The sequence below is a fragment of the Syngnathoides biaculeatus genome, chromosome 14, assembly GCF_019802595.1.
Source record: "Syngnathoides biaculeatus isolate LvHL_M chromosome 14, ASM1980259v1, whole genome shotgun sequence".
NCBI lineage: Eukaryota > Metazoa > Chordata > Actinopteri > Syngnathiformes > Syngnathidae > Syngnathoides > Syngnathoides biaculeatus.
The window spans coordinates 4,440,676-4,458,772 of NC_084653.1; the positions used below are offsets into that span (position 1 = coordinate 4,440,676).

The 18,097-nt window shown below is 40.7% G+C and overlaps 1 protein-coding gene across 1 annotated transcript in view; it reads right to left on the bottom strand.

The window, feature by feature from the left end:
- Window positions 1-446: 446 nt before the first annotated feature.
- The window catches only part of parp4 (poly (ADP-ribose) polymerase family, member 4), a 117,355-nt gene continuing 99,704 nt past the window's right edge, over window positions 447-18,097 (bottom strand). Inside the window, 4 exon segments of the mRNA XM_061841226.1 lie at window positions 447-582; window positions 1,075-1,194; window positions 15,171-15,378; window positions 16,452-16,581. Of these exon segments, the coding sequence (XP_061697210.1) occupies window positions 1,180-1,194; window positions 15,171-15,378; window positions 16,452-16,581 (353 nt within the window). The 3' untranslated portion in view covers window positions 447-582; window positions 1,075-1,179.

The following is an 18,097-nucleotide window of genomic DNA, read 5'->3' on the forward strand; positions in this document are numbered from 1 at the left end:
AAGCTGATTCAGAATCTCAATGCTCAACAAAGTTTCTTTCAACGCCAAACTGGCATTCAAGAGTCAAGTACCAAGGCCAGTTTTATGCTTTCATTCAAAATAGCATAGGCGAAGTGGATTTCTCTATAAAACTTCTACACTTCTTCTACAATATTTTAAGTAATTTTCTCTGTTTATTAAAAAAAAAATCTAGTCTGATGTACCAAAGGATACATTCAAAGAGTTTGATAATGATAAAAGAGGCTATTCTGACCTCATACATGCACTCCTCTTGGTTGTCCATGCAGGTCTTGGTACTCCAGGCTTTCACCTGCTGCTTCAGTGCCTCCAAGGGCTGGGAACAGGTCATCTCAAATAACCTGGACAGACAGAAACACCAGCATCAAAATGACAAGTAAAGCTTTCTGAACCTGGTGTGCATGTATAGTTAAAAAATATCAACTCACCATATGATTTTGCATGTTGGTGTGGTGCCGTTGGCCGAGCTGATTGGATGAAGGAAGAAGATGAGGAGGAGCTGAGCAGCGATGCCCATGGTCCCCGGGTCCTGGAGAGGAGTGTGATACAGTGCTCACAGGAGATCTTTTTAAAAGGATGGGACAAACAAGTTTGGCAGTGTGGGGGATGACTATGTAATGTTGAGTGATCAACATCAGTGCTTATGACCATCCCTCGTGGAAGTTATTTTTGCAGTACTATTCGTTTTGTGTGTCCAAATGCTTTCAATGCTATTTAAGTCATTTAATTGGCACAACAGACCATCACTAACGCATCTCATGCGTTGGGCTGTCTGAGCCACATATATACAAAGAGGTTAGACAAATGTGTGAAATTTCATGTTATTGAACCATTTTATGTTTTAGAACATTCTCCATGCAGTTATATTAAAACCATTTTCATAGATGGAAAAACAACTCAAACACTATTTTAGCCATTTTCAACACTTTACATTGGTCGATAATTAAAACAAAACAAATCACCTGTCTGAACTCTGGTAATGAGTTGGACCCAAATGCAGAAGCGAGGGAAAGGACAGTAAAAGAAAGAAATGAGCATTATTATATTGTAAATTACTTGGTTGGAGGCAGGTAATTGCTGTGAGGTGAGGAGGTTTCATGGGCTGTGTCCAGGTTGGAAAGCTCTGGAGATGGGCAGGCTTGCAAGGAACGCATTTGGGGGTCAGGGAGTGGCAGGCTGAGACGAAAAGCAAGATTGGATCAGAACAATTCTCAATAATCGTAAGCGAGCTCAGATGATAAACAAAGGAGATGAGATAATCTGGCGATGTTGTGGAGTCCAGGGAAACCTTAAATAGGGGAGCTAACTGTGGATGGAAAATATCTGGTGAGTAGCTCCAATGCACCACATCTGCAAGAACTCAATCACACACACCCTCGGGGGCAAAGGTCAGGGCGCTGAGGCAGCTGACCAAACGACACCCGTGTTGATACTGAGCAATAGTATTTATTTGTGGATACACTAACCGTTGACCATAAGCAAGCATTTTAAAATGAACAGTCTGTGACATTTGTCAGTCACGCTAACCACAAGCTGTTAACAACCGATTCGTCATCATTTAAGTATTGATACTTTTCATCAGATTTTTATTTGTTCATGTGCAATGAGTTTTGTTTAATATAAAATGCGCAGGGGAGGGGTGCTGAGGTGGATTTTGGCCCCCATGAAAAGAAATGTTGCCATTTGCCGTGTGTAAAATTTTGATAGTTTTGGATAAAACTATGCAGTTTAATGACTTTATTTTCTTATATTTGTAAAAGGAACGTTGACCTGACTTTGTAGAGTACATGAAATACAAATATCAAATACTGTAGTACTTCATATAAAGTTGTAATAATATTCTAATCACCATTTTAGGTGGCCTCACCATTTTGTTTCAGGATAGAGGAGGATTTTACATCCAGTGCTTGTTTTTCATGGAGGTATGCCCCTCCCCAAGCCGTCACCTTATCGTGGTGGAGGGGTTTGTGTGTCCCGATGATCCTAGGAGCTAAGTTGTCTGGGGCATCACGTCCCTGGTAGGGTCACCCATGGAAAACAGGTTCTAGGTGAGGGACCAGGCAAAGCAGTCCATCAACCCCTATGACAAGTAAAAATAATAAATTCAGGTTTCCCTTACGCGGATGGGGGTCACCGGGTCCCCTCTCTGAGGCCAGGCCTCGAGGTGGGGCTCAAAAGCAAGCACCTGGTGGCTGGCCCTGGACCTATGGGGCTCGATCAGGCACAGCCCAAAAGGGTAACATGGGTCTTCCTTCCCATTGGCTCACCATCTGTGAGTGGGACCATAGGGGTCGGGTGCGATGTGAGCTGGGTGGTGGCCAAAGGCTTGGTGATGCAACCCCAGCTACAGAAACTAGCTCTAGGAACATGGAATGTCACCTTTTTGGTAGGGAAGGAGGCCACGTTGGTGCATGAGGTCAAGAAGCTCCAACTAGGACTCGCCTCTAAGCAGTGCTTGCTTTTCGGGTACCACTTCTCTTGAGAGGGGGAGGGCTCTGTTCTGCTCTGGAGTTGCCGATGTTGAGAGACGAGCAGGTGCCTTCATACTTCTTGACCCCCAGCTGGGCCCTGTACTTGGGGTTTACCCTGGTGAGGTGTTCTGGGCATGTCTCACCGGAAAGAGACCCCCGGGACGCTGGAGAGACTATTTCTCTTGGCTGGCCTGGGAATGCCTCAGGATACGAGATGCGGTAGGAAAAAAAAAAAAAAAAAAAAATATATATATATATATATATATATATTAATATATATATATAAAGAATTAGGCGCCTGGTAGCACAGTGGAACAGTTCAGTTCTGAGGACTGGGGTTTAAATCCCAGCCCCCCTGTGTGGAGTTTGCATGTTCTCTGTGTACCTGTGTGGGTTTTCTCTGGGCACTCTGGTTTCTTCCCATATCCTAAAAACATGCATTAATTGGAGACTGAGACTGGACTGATGGATATAAAGCATTAAAAAACAAACAAAAAACATGATTTACAGTAAACCTCGAAGTTCGAATGTCTCCAGTGTTTTAAAAATCGGAGTTAGCCCAAAAAAAGTTGTGGTAAAAAATGCCTTGGTTTTCAATCCAAATTCTCGGTGTCCGAACACCAATTCTTCAATCAAATGTTGAGCCCATATTGTCCGGGTAGCCGAGTCAAGCCGGGGGATACCGAATGTACACGGGGCGGTGCCGAGAAAAGTCACTACCAACTTTGAATCAAGCAGGCAGTCATACTCAGAGCGTGCTCATAGTGTGAGCACACATATACACGAGTACTTCTCAAAATTGTTTTTGGGCGCAAAGAAAGACAGTGGTTCTACCAGTAGCAAAGGAAAAGGGAGGTTGAACAAACCACTGTGGATCGAAGGCAGGAGATAATTGCTTAGAATGAAAATGGGTTGCATGTTTGTTATGGCTTTTGCTATTATTATTTGGCTAAGTTGACTATTTTGACTGTCCTAAAGAATAAAAATGTAATAAAAGGCAGCTACTGTTCCCAATGGAGTGACTAGCATCATGGAGGGTGACTTTGGCATAACACTGTCTCTTTCCCTCTCCAGTCCCTCCAATATCGTCGCGTGGCCACCAAAAAGGTAGATGATACACATTCAAGTTGCTTTAAATTTATGCATTTTTTTTTTGTTTAAATGCAGGGTGTACATGTTTTTACATAAATAGGAATTAAAATGGGAATTTACTCTTTAGAGGTGGATTAAACTAATTTCCACGATTTGCGATGGAAATTTTTTTTCCCGGAGGTTGAACAAATTGGACTTTAAACACTTCAAAAGAACAACTTATGTTCAAACTCTTAGGTTCCAGTATATATCTGTGGTCAAATCAGTGTTTGCTCTTTGTGAATTAATTTTCAAACCTTTCAAAAATATTTAAATGAAGGAAAAATCTGAATGAATAAAGTGTTTTTGATGCTACTGTATCACTTCATTCATAGTGAAGAGATTAATCTTTGCTCTGCCTGAACAATCGCTATTCATAACTCAAACGGTCCTTTAGTTCCATCACTATCAGGGACACTGCCTTGTTCGTCATGATTGACAGCAACATGCGCATTTGGGTCACCTCGGGAACTGGGTGTGAAATGGACAATGGAGTCACTGGTACGACATGCTGGTCTTGTGCTGCTTCTGTACACAATGAGACTCAGATAAATTAGTCTCATTTCATTGAGAGCTGGTCGGTTGTTAAATGATTTAAATCAGGGATCACAAGTCTCAGGTCTCATGAGAGGCAATTCTCAGACTAGAACCCAAGGGGTGCTGAAATTCTGACCAGGAATGATAAATTTAAAAGTTTTATGCAATTTAACACAATTTGTAGCAAAGAGACTTTTTGGGAAAGTCTGTGACTAAACCATAACACCTGATGAAAGTTATGTACTGTAAACGTGAAGCCTCAGCAAAACAGGAATGAATTGGATTTATAAAAATAACATACTTGAACAATACCAATTACTGGAGGAAGACGAGTCATTTCGATAAAACAGCAACTCTACATACACAACAAAAGTATGCATTTTTTGGGGGGGTAAACCAGCCCCTGAGTAAAATGACAAAAAATGGAACTTGAATTTAAAAAAAAAACAAAAACGTTTGTAGTCAATGCAATGTACACCATTTAAAACATAGAGACATTGACTTTTGTGAATACTTTCAAATATTAAAGTGGCATTGAGCATTTATCCGTTTTGTTTCTATATACATTTTTTTTACGATAGGTGCTGAAAACATATGCAAAGACTTATACAATATACAGCTATATACACTGCCATGAAAAAGTATCTGCCAATTTCCTGATTTATGTTTTTATTTTGTATATCTATCATGCACAAAGGTTTAAATCATCAAACCAATCTCAATACCACTCAGAGACCACCCAAGGAAATACAAAATGCAGTTTTCAAGTGGCAATTCAATTTATTAAGGCCCAAACAAAATCCAAACCTTTCTGACCCTCTGTGAAAAAAGTAATTGCCCCAGGAACCTAATACCGGGTTGTGCCACCCTTGACAACAATAACTGAAATCAAGTGTTTTTGATAATTGGTGATGAGTCTTTCACATCGCTCTGGAGGAATTTTGTCACACTCTTCTTAGCAGAATTGTTTCAACTCTGTCATACTGGAGGGTATTTCTAGCATGTAGTGCCTACGCCACAGCATCTCAATTGGATTGAAATCCAGACTTTGACTTGGCCACTCCAAAACCTTTTTTTAGCCAATTAGTGGTTGACTTGCTGGTGTGTTACGGATCATTGTCCTGCTGTGTGCTCCCAGCGCGCTTGAGTTTTAGGACACGAACTGATGGCTGGGCATTTTCTTTTTCTTTTTTCTTTAGTACACAGCAGAATTAATCCAACCATCAATTATCTGAGCTACTTATCCTCAAAAGGTTTGGACAATCACACAAGGGGCAATTTAGAGTGTCAAAATAATGTTGCATGTTTTTGGGATGTGGGAGGAAACCAGAGGGCCTGGAGAAAACCCACACAGGCACAGGGAAATATGCAAACTCCACACAGGTGGGGCCGGGATTTGAAACCCGGTCGTCAGAACTCAGACATCAGAATTTCATTGGATCGGGGCATGTTGCACTGGTTCTTGAGATCTTGTAGCTTTTTTGACGTTCTGTGACAGATTCTATTGTCAGATTCCGCTTATCCGCAGGACTAATCGGGAGAAATGTCCTGACCGACTCTCCAGTTAAGGGGTTAAGCTACCCCTTTGCCCCAGCCGACTCTAACGCCGTGCATGCAGGGGGACGGGAGCTTCAGAAGTCGGTGTCGAGATGAATCCGCCTAGGTGAACTAACTGCCTTTAGTTTTGCAGAGCCAATCCGGTCTGCCCTCACTTTTCAGCCCTTGTTGAGTAACCTTACAGAGTAAAAGGATGACAAAGTGATCGCTCTGCTTTTACAGCAGCTTCTTCTCTTATGAATCGATTCCACTTGTCATTGACCTAGTAAATTTAACAATCCTTGTTAGGATTGTACGGATTTGTTTTATTTTAAGACAGAGATTATCAATGAGTGCCTGATTAACATAGAATTTACGACTAGATGGTGTTTGTCGTTGACGATCGATCTTTGATGAGGTTGAATGGTAATAATGAGACAACTCAATGTAAGAATGACAAAGATAGATGAAAATGGAAGTTTTAAGTATTTAATAAAATGATAAAAATTGTTCGGATAATACTCATTACTTGACAGTCACTCCCACCAGTCACGGGGTACGGTTGCAGTGTTCAGGCAAAATTTGATGTTAATTGAACATAAATCAATAAAAAGATAAATGATTAAAATGATAATACTGATGGTAAGTAGGAAGAGATAAATGATAAAAGTAGTAAAAAGTAATTAAAATGAAGTAAGATTAAAAGCATTCAAAAGCATTAGAAATTCGGGAAAATAGACATTTTTGAGTGAGCCTGTTAGGGGTGATCAAATCCTACGAAGCTCAAAGCCTAATTTAGTAATATGGAATTTTAGGATTAAGGATAAATTGTTAAGACAACTTGCCCTTGCCCTTCCATTTAACCACGTAATATCGCTGGTATTATCCTGCCATTACCTTATTATAGTAGTTGCTTTACTCACGCCCAATCTTAGATGAAGTAGTCAAAAATAAGCATCCCAAGTTGCTCAAAGACTTCTCCCCGCCAGCTTGCCACACGACTATTACATCTACAGAAGGACCTGTCTCTTTGTTAGCGAGAAACGAACATAGAGCACCGGACTTCCGTATCCAAGGTTTTTATAGCTTTTTGGTGGAACATTCTGGAAGGTTTTGGCTGTATCTACGCCCAGTGTGAAGGGCTCTCTTTGTTGTCCTATTGGGCCCCTTTCGCCATCCCTGGGTTGACTTGTCACCCCCCTCTGAGCTCACTCAAATTAGGACCAGGCGCCGGCAAACTCAACTGTCATTTCCCCAACAGGTGCATCCTTTAAATGTAACCACAAACTTGCGTTCAGTTTCACTCTAGTTCTTAAGCAATAGCCTAAATATATCAACATTCTTGTGAATACAATTCTCTCATGCATTCTCAGGCTTGTTCATTGCACATCGTGTGTTGCCTTGTCTGAGAGAGACAGTCATACACAGGTTATATTCTTTTCACAAAGCAGTTTCAAAGCATTATATTCTTTAATAAAGGTTCAATGGAAAAACAGTTAAGATCAGTTGCTTGCAAACATTCCGTGTGGTAACTCAAGGGTGTCATAGGTCTCCTGTTCAGCAACCCAGCGATGTGGCAAACATCCATATGTATGTAATGCGGTGAGATGCTAAGTGGGAAGGCTACATCTATCAGAGAGAAGTTGGTTCTCGGGCTCAGCTCAACACATGAACCCGAGCCACACAAGTCAATTACTATCAATTGGCTCCATTGCTCATTCGTGGCATGGCAACTTACTTGACACTATGTAAGTGATTTCTTGCTTCAACTAGTACGGTGCTAATCAGCTTTGGTGTGGCTTGTAAAATTGAACTCACCTTTCTCAAATTGGTGGTTAGGCCCAATGACTTTGTGATTTAGCAAGGGGGTGGCAAAAAATCTTTTCACAGAGGGCCAGAAAGGTTTGTATTTTTCTTTTGTGCCTCCACAAATTGAATTGTCATTTGAAAACAGCATTTTGTATTTCCTTGGGTTGAGTCCAAGTGATATCAAAATTGGTTTGATGATTTGAAGCATTTGTGTGTGATATGCACAAAAAAAAAAAAAAAGAAATCGGGGGGACCAAATACGTTTTCACAGCACTTTTGTGCTGAATTGTTGCGATACAGCTTGAGCATCTTTTTCACTGTATACATTTTCCTGAAATTGTAGGTGTAGCTAAAAGACAGCCCTGTGGAATTTACCTTTCCGCGCAAGTCCGTCCCCCCCCACACTATATTAGTACAAAGTGACATAATTCCATTTGGCTGCTGCTCAATTATGAGTTCGCTGTGCTTAGATTCCTCAGAGGCCCATTTACTACTTTTGTGTGGTTAGGAAGCCCATGATGGCTCCACCCTGAAAATCCATATTTGTTGGATGCTTAGAATAGCCCTTATTTATTTTCTTTCTTTCTATTTTAATTCATTCGAATTTGCCTGGCTTGTTAACATTACTCTTCTCTGTGGTGTTTCAAATTTACATAACATTTTTTGGGCCTCTCCATAGTGCTATTTTTAAATATTACATTGGTGTAACAAGTACTGTATGATAATGCTCTTTTCTAGATGTTTGAAAAAGATAACATTTTAGGAATGCTGGGACTCAATTTTAAGTACCCACCAAAAAATACCTGTAGTCTAGATGAAGGTGAAAGAGGTCTCTATTCTAGTCTTTAGCTGACTTGAGTTTATAGACTTAGAATAATTACGACAGGCTCACAGTGTTCATGACTGCTATTTCCATCCTTTTTACAACGTCCACCATCTGTCCCTCAAAATTCTTTTCCTGGATGCCTTATTTACCCATCACTTCTTCGTCGGCCCTGTTTTCTTCACCAATATGTCCATTACAATCTGCACCAATTGCAATTCACTCGATCTGATACTCTTTTCCCCTCCAAGACATTCTTAGCCAGCTCTTCCTTTAAAATAACCCTAAATCCATTTCTTTTCCAATCTACTCCATGGTAAAATAATTTGAACCCCACTCTTAATCTTCCAGCCTTACTACTTTTCCACCTGCTCTCTTGGATGCACAATAAATCAACCATTCTCCTAATCAGCATGTCAACCAACTCCTGAGCTTTTCCTGTCATAGTCACAACATTCAAAGTCCCGACACTCAGTTGTAGGCTCTGCATTCCTCTTCTTCTGCCGACAAATCACCTTTTCTTCTCTTCTTTCACTTCGACCCACGGTAGCTGAATTTCCACCAACACCCTGCAGGATAACAGGCGTTGTTTACCCGGGCCACGACTGATCTCGTATGTGGTTCTTTAGATGAACGCTCATATTTGTTTGGCAAAGTTTTAAACCAGATGCCATTTCTGACGCAACCCTCTGAATTTATACGGGCTTGTTACCAGCCTACAGATTGCACTGGCTTTTGCCTCCATAGGGCTGCATTTTGTAAAATTTTAATCAATGATGGCAAAACAAATGAACATTTTTATTATATTGAAAATTGAATTTGATTTTGGGTTACTAGCGGTTGTTAGAGAGCAATGGTATAGTGGCTGAAATGTTTTTGACATGTAATTCATTTCATTACACACACACAGGCAGGTGCCGGATTGAACCCAGAACTGTCAGACCAATGCTTTCCATCTGAGCCACCGTGGCGCCTGAATAAAATACAGTATATCCATCCATCCATCCATTTTCTTTGACGCATATCCTTATAAGGGTTGCGGGGAGTGCTGGAGCCTATCCCAGCTGTCAACGGGCAGGAGGCGGGATACCGCGTGCATAAAATACAGAATGAAAATATTTTATTTGTTCCGTTGTGGAACAAATGTACTTCTGCTTCAAGCAGACAACTTCTGAAACAATCACAAAGGAAACACTTGTCTTTTGTCATCGCATTAAAGAAGTTGGAATAACGCTACAGGGTTCAGATATTGTATCTGTATGTTTTAAATTATTCTTGAACATTGGCTATAATTAACAACCTGTGAAGACACACATCCATTCACCTTTGTCCTTGTCGGTCAGGTCTCATGGTATTGATATGCAGTACTCGCTTCCTCAAAACAGTTACATGAACCAAATGCAAGTACAGCAAAGAGCAAGTTAATTGGAAATAAAAGTATAACCACTAAATTAAAGCTTCCTCCCACATTCCAAAACATGCATGTAAATTTGAAAACAAGGTTGTAAACTTTCATTAGATGTGAATATAAATGGTTTTGTCTTTATGTCCCCGCTACTTGGTTGGAGACCAGTTGACCATATGCCCAAAAAAAGTAAAAGTAATTAGAACGTTGAAACTAAACAAAATTATCACAGCTAAACAGCAAAAATATCTAATGGGTGATTTGGAACCGCGGGAGAGATGTTTTTACGTCCTCCCAAAAATACAGAAAGACCCACAAAAATGGACAGTACCATTCAGGTATGCGCGGGAAGACCAATCGTCTTCGAATGTAGGAGCGACACTTACGTGATTGTTGAATACATAGATTACTATTTAAACCCACTGTCAACAAAGCACGATTCGTACGTTAGAGATCCTTACCACTTTACAGAAAAACAAATACAAATTTCCGCCAATCTATTTTAATTTCACATGGATGTTGACATTTTATACACAAACATCCCAAACCCGGAAGGGATTGCGTGAGTGAAGAGAATATTCGAAAAATATCCAGACCCTAAAAGACCACATTCTGAACTTTTACAACTATTGGAGGTAAATTTGATCAAGAATGATTTTGTTTTTAATGATAAATATTATTTACCGATAAAGGGACGGTGATGGGAAAGAAATGTGTCCCGGGTTACGCCAATATTTTCATGGCTGATTGGGAACATGAGGTACTATCTAAGTGCCGACAGAAACCGTTCATGTTTCTGAGATATTTGGATGACATTTGGGGTCTTTGGACAGGTACCAAGGTACGAGTTTACAAATTTGTAGAAAAACTAAATTCAAATAACCAGTCCATATATATTAAAATGGAAATACACGATTAGACAATTGATTTTTTTAGACATGACCATGTACAGAGGATCAGATTTTCCACACAATGCACTGATTCAACATTCAAGTACATTTTAAGGGTAATAGACACACATGCACGATAACACAAACTTGGTTTTCATCCGGCCCATACCTTTAAAGGAATCGTTAAATGACAAATCTTATGGCTTCTTCGAATCTGTATGAGGATGGCAGATTTTAAGGAAGTAGTCAAAATTTTATTTAAAGCCCTTCGAAACAGGGGCTACTCCAAGCCGTTTTTAAGATAATGCTTCCAGACATTCCAGGGAAAACACTACAAAGAGGACAAATATTTTATTCCATTAATAACGACATACAGAAACATCTGCAAATTCCTACATAGTCAAATTAAAATGAATTTTGAAGAAACAATCGGGACACAAGACTTGATGCCTAAATCACGGATAATTTTAGCATACAGGAGAAACAAAACTTTAAAAGATTGGCTGGTGCGGGCTAAATTACTATTGTTAGTGAAGAAAGAGACGAACAAAGGAATCGGGAGCTCATCCTTCGAAAAAAGGACATTTGTGAGCAACAACCGACAGCCCACACCCTCAAACAATTAGAACCAGGTTTACGGGGGGTGTAACCGAGAGTGGATGAACCCATCCACCATCCTTCCCCAAGAGACACTGGGGGAACACCCCTAAGTCCTGGAGGGGAAGCGCTCAGTCTGCTAACCCTATCAGGAGTGTGCCTTCCCCGAATTCTCCCGTAAATCCAATACTCCTTGGTCACGCAGGAGAAATTATCCCCAACCCCACTCTTACGTGGCGGTCATGCGCCAGGGCTACGGAGGACCGACAGCGCGGGTGCTCCATCCGGAAATGAGTGCCCAGGGGTGAAGAGACAGCTTTGATCAGGATGGCCCCTTACCTGCAAAATTTGGATTCACGAGAAGGAAGACCACAATCCAGGATGATTGCGAAAATAGTGGAGATTCTGACTGGCATGACCAGAGCAGCATTCCCCACAGAGAGCACAATGCAATGCGAAGAATTGGGGACACACGACATGCATGAACTTGATGGAGCACTATCAAGTACAAATTAGGACCTCTCCTTCTTACACCGGATTGGGAGGCAGCCTACGAGGTTGCAGTGAGTTGGGCGTAGATGAAAATTCCCAGGATTACACAAGACAAATTGGATCATGTGGAAGCATTGGTGATAGCCAGATTGAAAGAGGAAGATACGACCCCAGAGCGGACTCTGCAACCACCCTTGCCGAGAACACAATGGGGTCAAGAGATGTGGTCTTCATCCCTCCGTTGAGTATCAATTCCAAGTGCAAGCAGACAACGTTAATTAGAACAGAGACATTGCAACTGCGATGTTACATCACTGGATGGGTATAGTGTTGTGATTGTGTGCTTTTGTTTTCAAAGTGGGTGTGTGGTTGTGACTCAGCATCTGGCCCTGTATGTGAACTGTGATGGGTTTTATTTAATATGCTTTCTCTCATAGGCGCTATATTCAATGGGAATATTACTCAAGACACCAGCATTAATTAGTTCAGCTATCAAATCTTTTAAAGCCAACAACTAACGTCACATAAAACATAATTATTGCTCCATACATTTAACATGGCACACAAACGAAGGTAGTTTTCAGCTAGATAAAGATGAAATTCATGAAAGCTTTCAACAAATAGTGATGTAAAGCACACTTCCCTACCCACTCATTACCAAGTGGAGAACATAGAACAAGACATGTCACACATAAAAGAACATGGTTTTCAGTTAGATAAAGATGAAGTTCATGAAAGCCTTCAACAAATAATGATGTAAAGCACACTTCCCTACCCACTCATGACCAAGCAGAGAACATAGAACAAGATATGTCACACTTAAAAGAAGATGGTCGTCAGGTAGATAATGATGAAGTTCATGAAAGCCTTCAACAAGATGACGAGGATGAAACATGGATGTCTTGTGGAATTAGGAAAAGCATGGCCACACAAACACTCACAGAAAAGAGAAATGCTTTGCTAGATGACAAATTGAAAAATCTAAACGTTAAATTTGTAAAAATGTACCAAAGATGGAAGCGTCACATCAATGGCTTCAAATAGGTCCATGAGTAGAAATGAGGTTGATGATCTGATTGATGAGGTGGTGGATGCAATCAATAAAATGCAAGGTGATATTGACAGTATTTACTTTGAAATTGGAGCAATTTCAAGTCCAGAACCTGACATCAGAAGAATGAATGATATATGTCAAGCATTCACGAAGATTGCAAACATAAAGGCTCAACACCACCACACTGGCAGAGTTTCAGACATATCTTGGCCTGATGCTGAGTTAGTATTTGACACTACAGCATCCAGTGTTATCTCAGCTCAGACAGTTAAGTCAAGGACTTTCGTCCAACAAATCCATACATTCTTCCCCGCTGTCCTTGAACACCACACAAGCAACAGCTGAAGCTGCAGCTATGGAGAAGGTGATAAAGATAACCAATGCTCAACATCAAGAATAGGAAGAGATTCAAAGACTGGAGGTGGAAGAACAAATTTTTAAGGCTGAATGGGAAGCTAAGGAAAGGGAAATCGAAGCAGAGAATGGAATGAAATGAGCCCAATTTAAAGCAGAATGTGCTGATAGAAAATGTAAGAGGAGAAAAATATAACGTCTCAGCTGCAGCACAAGCAAGACTACAGGTTTATGCAGAATCCATTCACCCACCACTTGCACTGAACCCTTTAGTTGACCTATTCTTTCCCACTGTTCATGTTAGTGTTTCCCAAGCTCTCTTAATGTAACAAGCTATGCCGACGCAAGTTCTTCCTCCACAAAAGGATGAACCCAAACCCCCACTGTCACATTCCTCTGTGCATTGTCCGAGACGGGAAGTTCATTGTCTGTAATGTCATTTGTCTGAAATTGTACAAAGGTATTTGGAATAAAGAGACTAACAAGTAACAACTGGCTCTCTCCTTCTCATTGTGCACTTCTGCTTTCCAGTGTTCCAAGAGAAGAGTTAGGGAAGGTCAGATCAGAGGAAAAAAAAAAAAATATTCAACTTTGTGCTGCCGGGCCCAAAACTTCAGGCCTGTAACACGTTTATCATGAAATCTTGGGTGAAACTTGACTATTGTAATGGTCTTCTGACTGGATTCCCCCAAAACAGAATTAAATAGCTTTAGCTCATTCAGAATGTAGCATGAAAAATACATTCAGCTTGGGTTTTGACCAGAGCAAAGGGGTTAGAGCATATATCTCCGATTCTCAAGTCCTTGCACTGGCTTCCGGTCAGTTTAAGAATACATTTTAAACTTCCGCTGCTGGTCTATAAATCATTAAATGGTTTAGGTCCTGAATACGTGAAATAAATGCTTATGGAATACAAAGCCAGTTGGGCTCTGAGATCGACAGACTCAGGTCAAAGTGGATCACAGAGTCCACAGAAAACATGGTGAAAAAGCACTTAGCTATTATGCTGCACACAAATGGAATGAGTTGCCAACAGAGGTGATGTTTGCCTCAAGTGTGAATGCTTTTAAACCCAGGTTGAAAACTTCTTTTTTGTGATGCTTTTTAGAGTATTACCACTTTTTAATGATATTTCTTGCATGATATGGTGTTTTTAATTGTTATTTTATTTTAATTTCTTATACATATCTTTTTTGTCTTTTATTCCCCTGTTTAAATGTTTTACTTATTTATATTCAAATGCTTTTGATCATGTACAGCACATTGAGTTACCCTGTGTATGAAATGCGGTATACCAATTTTGCTTTGCTCGCTTTGCTTTGAAAACCTCCTTCCATCACCAAGAGCATTGAAGAAGTAACGTGGCTGGGTCTTCCAGCGTAAGAATGATTGCGAACACACCGCCTGGGCAACGTAGGAGTGGCTTCGTAAGAAGAATTTCAAGGTCATGGAGTGGCCTGGCCAGTCTCCAGATCTCAACCTCAAAGAGAATCTTTGGACGGAGTTGAAAGTCTGTGTTGCCCAGCGACAGCCCTAAAACATAACTGCTCTAGAGTAGATCTGCATGGAGGAATGGGGGTATAATAAGCAACAAAGGGTGAATAAAGTATTGAGATGAAATTAAAAGAAAAAAAAACTTTTGTGATTCACCAAATACTATTTTTTCCCACCATAATTGTCTTATAAATTCTTTAAAAATCAGACAACGTGATTTTCTGGATTATTGTTCTTATTTTGTCTCATAGGTGAGGTATACCTAAGGTGAAATTTACAGGCTTCTCTCACCTTTTTAAGTGGCAGAACATGCAGAATTGAAGGTTGGCTAAATACTTTTTGGTCTGCTGTAAATGAGTCCAATTGTAATCAGATAGCAAGTCTTACTATAGCCAATCTGTGGAATTTTGCTTATATGGAGGGTAAACTGTGGAGAAAAAATCCAACTGCAATTTTGAAATCAACATGCCTATCTTAGTTTTAAAATAAATTCTTTTTGAACTTGTGCCCAATACTTTGGATATCAGTGTAAGTAAGTGTGTAATAATCAGTCAACAACCACAGGAGGAACGGTGGCGGATATGTTCCTCCTCAGCTCAAGGCCGGCAAGAGGCGAGAAGGCAGGGAGGCCACCATAGCTCAGCATTTGGCGCGTGGCTGACTCCCACGTGAAACCGAACTCCAGACGGCTGCAGATGCACGGGTAAAGGCGGTCGGCCCAGCGAACCCAGTCAACCGCCTTCTTCACATTCTGCCAGCAGGGTGGCCTGGTTTGAAACAAACAACAGTATGTAAATGACATCCATGTCACACAGCTATTAAATGACATAAATGGCCATATTTCCATGACCTGCGTAAATCCAGAGCGGAGAGTGACAAATCAAATCAAATCGGAATGTCTTGCTGTTACATGAGATGAGCGCTTCTCCACAAGATGCTTGAATGAATAAAATGAGACAAAATAGAAGAATATCTTAAATATAAAACAGTACACTAGGCGCAGGTTTGACCGGTGTTTGGTAAAATGCTAGAGAGTATCCTGACAGATCCGAGAGTGGGTGGCCTGCAGCACTGTGGTTTGTTTAAAGAGGACTTATCGTAATTTTTTTTTTTTGAGTACATTTTTTCAAAAATATTTTCAAGAGTTCAATAGTGCACATTATATTTAGGTATGGATGAAAAATAAAAAATAAAATTGCATTGTATAGTCGTATACAGATTGTAAAGAAAAAGGTATACATACACATTTCAATATGATATTCGATGTCTTATGTTACACATTTATATGTATTACGGTAATGTGCGCCACCACCCTGAGCTCTGTGACCTCCTCTCGGGACTTTGGCATTTTACGATCGTGAGCGTAGCATATTTGTTGCTACTGCACCAAACATCAGAAACAGCTGCCCGTGAGTTAATTTTAACTTCAACTGAGAAAAGAAAAATATTGATGACAAGGGATAGTTATGCAGCTGCTTTGAAAAGAAAAGTGTCATCACTCCTGCCGTAGTGCAACCCGGAAGCAGCAGGACATTTCAAAACTCTATGGTGTCAGGTCGCTATCAAAACAACATGAGCTCAAACTAGGCAGTACGAGCGTAATGAGTACATTTGAAAGAAATGGGATAACCAACTACCACACTTCAACCAAGCTCTGAATTTCTGAACGTTCCAGAGTGCAGAGAGATAGGGAGTGAATTTTCGAACACGTCCTTAGTTTGTTAGTTGACATGTCTCCGAATACCACTCGTCTGAAAACATCTTACCTATTGATTGAATTTGGGGAACACGGCAATGTGAATTCTGAGCTTATTTGTGATGATCACAGAGTGAGCCTCACCTGACTGGAGTCTCTTCTAGACAGAAGAGTGTGCGCAGCAGTGCACCTTCCGGAAGCTTCTCCAACCGCATCAATTGCAGGACCAGAAGAGTTGCCAGGAGCCTCAGAATGTTAGAACGGGCTTTTAGGCCTGTGCCGCGCCACCCAAAAAAAAAAAGAAAAAAAAGTTGAAACAGCAATAAAATATCATTTAAGGTGCATGGCACATCAAGACTTGCATGGAAACCACCAATCCAAAAATATTTTTAGGACTATGAATTCTGCTGAACGATGAGAGAAATATGAAGGCTATTGATCTAGCTACCATCTGCTTTGTCACATTTATTTTATTATGTATGTATGCAATGCACATTTATTTATATGTATTGCTCATATTCTCCATTTCCGGTTCATTGGATATCATCTGGTGTCATTGTTAGAATTATTGTTAAGATATTTATTAGGGACTTGCAACAAAGCCAAAGTATTATCCTTGTTTCAAAGATTCCGTGCACACAGGAATGTAGCATGTTTGGAGACTGTAACTGGCCTGTCTCTCACATCCTACTGATCAGAAGAAAAACGACTTCTTGTCCATTATTTGTGCAATTATTCCAGCAAGTTAGGTGATAAACCCAACAGTTATCGTAATATCAAAATTGTTATTTTCATATAACATTATTTCCCTTTCATGTGTAGGGAAAATTGAATGCAGCCCTATGGGGGCACAAACCAGTGCAATCTGTAGGCCGGTCCCAAGCCCGGATAAATGCAGAGGGTTGCGTCAGGAAGAGCATCCACCATAAAAACTGTGCCAAATTAATATGAGCGTTCATCTAAAGAATCCCATATTGGATCGGTCGTGGCCTGGGTTAACAACGGCCGCCCCCAGCAATGGTAACCTGCAGGGCGTCGGTGGAAATTCAGCTACTGTGGGTCGAAGACAAAGAAGAGGAGGAAACCGGATCCGTCGTCAGAAGAAAAAAAGGAATGCACAGAGCCTACAACTGAGTGTAGGGACTTTGAATGTTGGGACTATGACAGGAAAAGCTCAGGAGTTGGTTGACATGATGATTAGGAGAAAGGTTGATATTCTGTGCATCCAAGAGAGCAGGTGGAAAGGTAGTAAGGCAAGAAGTTTAGAAGCAGGGTTTAAATTATTCTACCACAGAGTAGATGGGAAGAGAAATGGAATAGGGGTTATTTTAAAGGAAGAGCTGGCTAAGAATGTCTTGGAGGTGAAAAGAGTATCAGATAGAGCGATGAGACTAAAATTTGAAATTGAGGGTGTTATGTATAATGTGGTTACCGGCTATGCCCCACAGGTAGGATGTGACCTAGAGTTGAAAGAGAAATTCTGGAAGGAACTAGGTGAAGTAGTTCTGAGCATCCCAGACAGCGAGAGAGTTGTGATTGGTGCAGATTGTAAAGGACATATTGGGAAAGGAAACAGGGGCGATGAAGAAGTGATGGGTAAGTACGGCATCCAGGAAAGGAACTTTGAGGGACAGATGGTGGTGGACTTTTCAAAAAGGATGGAGATGGCTGGAGTGAACAATTATTTCCAGAAGAGGGAGGAACATATAGTGACCTACAAGAGCGGAGGTAGAAGCACGCAGGTGGATTATATTTTGTGCAGACGATGTAATCTGAAGGAGATTACCGAC